This window comes from Mus pahari, chromosome 9, assembly GCF_900095145.1.
Source record: "Mus pahari chromosome 9, PAHARI_EIJ_v1.1, whole genome shotgun sequence".
Lineage (NCBI taxonomy): Eukaryota > Metazoa > Chordata > Mammalia > Rodentia > Muridae > Mus > Mus pahari.
Window position 1 is genome coordinate 81,521,269 of NC_034598.1, and position 6,275 is coordinate 81,527,543.

At 43.9% G+C, this 6,275-nt stretch overlaps 1 protein-coding gene across 1 annotated transcript in view; it reads right to left on the reverse strand.

Annotated features, from left to right (window-relative positions):
* Positions 1-654: 654 nt before the first annotated feature.
* The window catches only part of Hal (histidine ammonia-lyase), a 27,780-nt gene continuing 22,159 nt past the window's right edge, over positions 655-6,275 (reverse strand). Inside the window, exons 18-20 of the mRNA XM_021205220.2 lie at positions 3,051-3,159; positions 2,865-2,934; positions 655-1,052 (exon numbers count right to left, since the gene is read on the reverse strand). Of these exons, the coding sequence (XP_021060879.1) occupies positions 912-1,052; positions 2,865-2,934; positions 3,051-3,159 (320 nt within the window). The 3' untranslated portion in view covers positions 655-911. The remainder of the gene's footprint in view (positions 1,053-2,864; positions 2,935-3,050; positions 3,160-6,275) is intronic.

A 6,275-nucleotide genomic window follows, 5' to 3' on the forward strand; every position in this document is an offset into this window, starting at 1 on the left:
CTCTCTCTCTCTCTCTCTCTCTCTCTCTCTGTGTGTGTGTGAGAGAGAGATTGCTTGATAGTGTGTGTGACAGATAAATAGTAGATAGATAGATAGATAGATAGATAGATAGATGGATAGATAGATAGACAGATAATGTGTATGTGTGCCAGTGCACTTGCTCATGTGGGCACGTGTAGAGCCAGAGGTAGATATTAAATGTCTTCTGTCAATGCCCACATCATTTTATTTTTGATTTGAGCCTGAACCTGGTGAAATGAATTCACCATTTTGCTGGGCTGGCTGAGCAGTGAGCCCCCAGGAGCTGCCTGTCTCTGTCTCCCAGCGCTGGGCTCAGGTGCCCACCACCACACCTGCCTTTTTTTTTTACCTTGATGCCAGAGAGCTGAGCTCAGTTTGGATCCTCACATTCATGCAGCCCCTGAACTAGCTCCTCCTGCTCAAGACTCTTCTCCGTGACTCAGGAGAGACTTAAGAAGAAATCCTGACTTGAAACGTATTTGTCAGACTATGGTATAGTACAGTCAAGTAGAGAGTTTCCCAAGACAATTGTTTTTTCCTTTTAAAAGTTCACAAAATCTAATGTTTTTTAAAGAGGGCTCCGAATTGATTTTCCTAATTCCAAGAGTAAAAATAAACCTATGGAATTGTGGCTGTTTTTAAAAGTATCCTGTTTATATTATCAAGAAAGACAACTCCACAACCAGAAGGCAGCCAGTACTCCTCAAATCACAGCAACAAGAAAACAAGATCAGGGCTCTGGGTTCAGTGACTGCATTGCTGCGGTGGCCTAACCAGAGTCTGTTTGAAAAGAGATGGGTTCCACATATCACAGGCAGTTCCTGGGACTCTCCATCAACACACCAGCTAAGCTCAGGCCCGTCTGCTGTGCCTGCCCTTGAGGAAGCCCGTTAAAGATCGTCTGACTCTGGGATTGTAGCTGAGTTCTTTCGGAGAGATTCTAGTGAAAACGCTGTTGGAGAAAGCGGTCTGGATTCCGGAATGTGCTCCATTCTGTATTTCTCGATGTATGGTGCAGCAACCTCCCAAACCTGAGAGCCAAACAAAGGACAAAGTTGAAACATGGACAAGGTGTTTTCTACATGTTATGATGAAACATGAGCTGTGCCCCAAATCAAAACACCCTCTGTACCTGATCAAACACATAACTGCAATGTTCTTGCTTGTTTTTTGGAACCATTTGACACAGAATCTGTGTCAATTAATTGCTGGGTACATTTAAAGGGCTTGACGATTCAAAGTCTAAAACCGTGCTCATGATTTTTTTTTTTTTTAAAAAAAAAAAGGTGCTTAAGCTGCTTCCTCCTCCCGAGCAAAACAAGCAAATGCGCTCGCACATGCAAACACACACACACACACACACACACACACCACCACCAGAGCCTTGGCAGCTCAGAGCGAAATGCCAGATGCTCACTCTAGGGAGAGTATGGTAGATACACCTCAGTGCAAGACTTAAAAGCTGAAAGGTGAGACAGTGTATTCCCCCCAGGCTGTGTTTCTATGGCCGAGAGTATGCAAATATGCAAATATGGCCTGAGTCCCAGCCAATCAGAATGGGCTTCCACCCTTCAGCTGAGAATCATGGGATGGAAGCTGAGTTTGCATATGATAAGAGTCACATGCATAGCCAAGTTTTCCTTTTCATCTGCCATCCTATTTTCTTTAGGCTCCTTTTTTTTTTTTTTTTTTTTTTTTTGGTTTGTAGCTTCCTCCACTCCCCACCGCCCTTAGCCAGTGTCCCCTGACACCCAGAGAATCTTTCCTGCTCTATGACCTTCCAAAATATATTCTCAGCTAGTGTAGTGGCGTCTGCTGGAATCCTAACACCCTTGTGTCTGGAATACCCTGAAGAAGATTGCTGTGAACTTGAGGCCAGCCTGGGCTGCTCAGCGAGCTCTGAGTCGGCCTGAGCTACATAGCGTGAGATACTGTCTTTAAAAAAATCCAAAAGAGAACATTTATTCTTTTTTAAAGCTAGCCCCTCACAAGCCTTTGTACTGATGGCAGAGAAGTGTCCCCGCAAAGGATATGGGGTTTACTTCAAAATAAAAGATGTAGAGCTTACAAGGGAAGTTGTTTCCTTAGAGCAAAGTCACAGTTCTCAGGAAAATCAAGTGATTCTAGGGAATGGGACACTAATGATTCAAAGGGTTGGGTTTAAAGAATTAAAAAATGTATATATATAATATATAAATATATACATACATGTGTGTATGTGTGTAAAAGGTATATGTATTAAATACACATTATGCATACACTTTATATAGTAAACATATATAATGTAATATATACATATGGATTAATATGTGTATGTGTGTGTCTGTGTCTGTGTATTTTTAAAGATGGCTCAGCCTTTTAGGCATTTGTACCAACTGCCTAAGTCTATAGTCAGTATAACCAAAGGAGATATGCAGTAAAGAAAACTGTATCTTGCCTAGCCAGGCAGGTACTGGACCACATTAGGACCCTGGCACTTCACAGTGCCTTCTTCCACGGTGGTGTCAGCTGTGCTAACACCAGCAATATTTTAGCATCACAGAGGACATCTTAGAGAAGGTTAGTGAATCACCACCCTCATAATGTCTGCACATTTCATTTAAAGCCCATTTCCACGTCGAATCCTTCTGTAGTCAGTATTTGGGTCCCATCTGAGTCTTTGGGGGGGACTATCAAATGTCTTTTAGTCTTCTTACAAACCAGCTCTCTATTTTGTGTTCCCTTCCTAGGAACAGCCAGGAAAGAATGGCGGAGACAGAGTCTCTCCACACCCAGCTCCCACTTCACTTCCCTCCCCACCCCCCCACCCTCCACCATGACAGCCGTAAAGTTTGTCAGCTTGCCTTTTGGTCAAGAAGCAACCTGTGTGCTGCCTCGATGTCCGGGGCCATGAAGCGATCTTTGATCCAGGGCCTAGAGAGAGAGAGAGAGAGAGAGAGAGAGCAGATTTAGGCATCAGCCACAACCCTGGGTCCGCAGACACCCACTGCTCAGAAGCGGGGCAGGTCCCAGAGACCTGTTGACTTTACCTGACTACGGAGCGCACCAGGTCATACACCTTCTCCAGCGGAGTGGTTGTCTTTAGGGGGCGCAGAAACTCTATGCCCTGGCAGGCCGCGAGAAGCTCAATGGCCAGCACTAGAACAAATAGGGAGAAATAGCTGGTTAAAGTCTGGCTTCATCCTTACGGGGTTGCAACTCATCCACCGTTGCAACTCTCCGGCCTACTACACGGACAGGTGGTTTTCTGTGTGTTGATAGAATGAAATAGCCTTACTACCGTGCTTTTAGCTTTTTATTATTGTTTTGATTTTGGACAGGATCTCTAGTATCCCAGGCTAGCTTCTAATTTACTTTGTAGCCAAGGATGGTCTTTAATTCACGACCCTTTTGCCTTCATCTCCTAGTGCCGGTATTACACGCATGCGCTATTGCAACAAGTTTATTCGATGTGGGGCTTGAACCCAGGGCCTGTACATGCCAGGAGTCAGGTACTGTACTAACTGCGCTACATACATCTCCAGTCCTAAGTCAGTTTTAAACCTCTTTTTCTAACCTCCTGGTTTTATCTTCACTGATGAGCTGGAGCATTTAGCAGGATAGATTACCAGCCTCCCGATTCTGCCAGTTCCCTTTCTCAGAAAGGGTTTGTCAGCCAGGTTTGTGTCCAGTGGATAGTGAGGGAAGTCTGCATGAGTACCCAGATCCCTGCTTGGATCCTGAGTTTCACTAAATAAAGATGTGACTTTTCTTCTAGGTCCACAGTGGGCTATTTGTCCTCTCTCCCTTGTGACCTTTCTGTACTCACCCGAATTCATAATGTGCCTCATAAACCAAAAGTCATTAAGTCAAATAATTTTAATACACCATCTGGGCTAACCACTGTGAACTGAAGTTCTCGGGGGGGGGGGGGGTGCAAGAGGGGGAGGGGATGGAGGGAAGCCATACTTGTGTTAAAGATTCTACGAAGCTAATGAGCTGATTAGAACTTTGTGATTATTGAGGATTGAAATGCTGCAAGTTCAAAATCCACACCATCTTGGGCAGACATTAGTCCCACTTAATAATCATCAATGGCTATTAGCAACTAATCACCCTCTGTGTCTGATCTGTCATCCTCATGACTATCATGTGAAACCTTCTGGGACATAGTAACTTAGCATATCACCATCTCCCTCCAACCCCCCAAACTAAGAATGGTACCAAATGGCATCTGAGACTCTGGCAGAGTTCTCTGCTCTTTGTTAACCCACCTACCTGATGCTCCCTCTTGATGATTGGAAAAATGGCTGGATTTAGGACACTCTTTTGTTCTAACACTATAAAAAGTTCACCCTTGGTTACCATGTTGGAAACATGGAACTTGGGGTAGCCTAAACCTGTGTTCCTAGCCACACTCAAAGAACCCACTCCAGAATGAACTATCTCTTATCCCCTCTGAGGTGAGAGCTGTGTTTCTTATGTTGAGTACTGAAGGTAATGGACTTGAACCTTGGTTTAGATCCCATCACTGACATTAAGACTGTACAGCTTTGGGTACACTGACCTCTGCTTTGGTTGCCATATTTGCCAAATGGGACTACATGCCTCTTTAGGGTGACTACCCTATATTGTTATATATATTATAAATTAAATGAGTTAGAAGATTGGGTGCAGGTAGAGAATGTATGATATATGTCATATTATTTCCAAAGAGGAGTGGCTTTGCAATATGTTCTACCAAGGACAGAAAGCAACAGGGAACACCCATTTGGAAAATAAACATGAAACACTTTGAAAAATTCTAGAGTTGCCACTGATGGTACATTTCTCTCTGTAACTAGTGGTCCTCCCTAAATCCATCAACTGTGCCATGGCTACAGTGTAACTTCATCCAGATGGATACTTTCTATATAATGCTCTTTTGAAAGCAAGCCCAAGGGTTAACTGCAAGCTGTCATTCAAGCACACCGGCAATACCTGGTGAATCACAGCAATGCCCTCCAGTTTTAGGATTAATTTCTTCATTTAAGTAAAATTCACATGGGTGAAAATTATCCAAAGCATGTCAGCTTTTAAGCCTTCAATAGGGGGCACTACTATCTGTATAACCACAGAGCTTGAGAATAGAATGAGGGACTGGAGGAGGAGGCAGTCCTAAGGTAGGGGAAATAGAATGTATAGCTACTGAGAGGCAGTCTGGGAGGCTTGCAATGGGAAGATTAAACAGAGAAGGGGAAGAGTGGGAGGAAATACAGGAAGGGTCAGAAAACATGAAGCATCCTATGGAAACCTAGTACAACAGAAAATTCTTAAAATATATCCATGTATGAAATGAATGCAAATGGAGTCACCAAAGAGCAGGGGAGACAATGCCACAACTGGACTTCTTATACCACAAAGTGAAGGGTTACATCTAATCGAGTTGTTGGCCAAAAGGAGTCCCATAGAATCCCCCAAACAACTCAGGCTATTTCCAAGTCTACTGGTTGTCCACAGACAATACCTATAATCTCATTGAACACAGAAGAGTTGAGGTGGCACCTAACTGGAACCTTCACCCCTGTGGACTAGTATTCATGGGACTGGAAGTTTCTCTGTGTGCTACTAGATGAGAAAGCTAAACACTAACTCAAGAACAAATCCCTTTGTCTACAATGGTGACCTGCCTACAAGATACACTGGTATGTAGTGGCACAAAAGCTGTGGGAGCAACCAGCCACTATCCAACTGGATAAAAGGCCTGCTCTATGAGATGGAACCCAGGCCAGATACTGCTCAGGTAGCCAAGAATCTGAGACTAGATAGGCCTAGAGAAAAACCAAATACCACTATTCTAATAAAAGAACCTAGCCGTAAAATGACTCCCAATGACATTCTGCTGTACTCATAAGTCAGTGTCTCACTTGGGCATCATCCAAGAAGATTCCTCCTGAAGTAGATGGGAACTAATATAGTTCTACCCACAGCTGGACAGCACACGAGAGGAAGGGATCTTTGAACACTCAGACCTAAATGAGATGTCTTCCTGGATCTCTCTTACACCCTAGGCCTCGGAGATCTATGCAGTAGAGAAAGTAAAAAGATTGTACGAGCCAGTGGGAGGGGAGACACCAAGGAAACAGTGCCTTCCAGATCAACAGGAGACACACACACACACACACTCTCACACACACACACACACACACACACACTCACACACATACACACACATACACACATACACACACATACACATACACACACACATACACACATACACACACATACACACA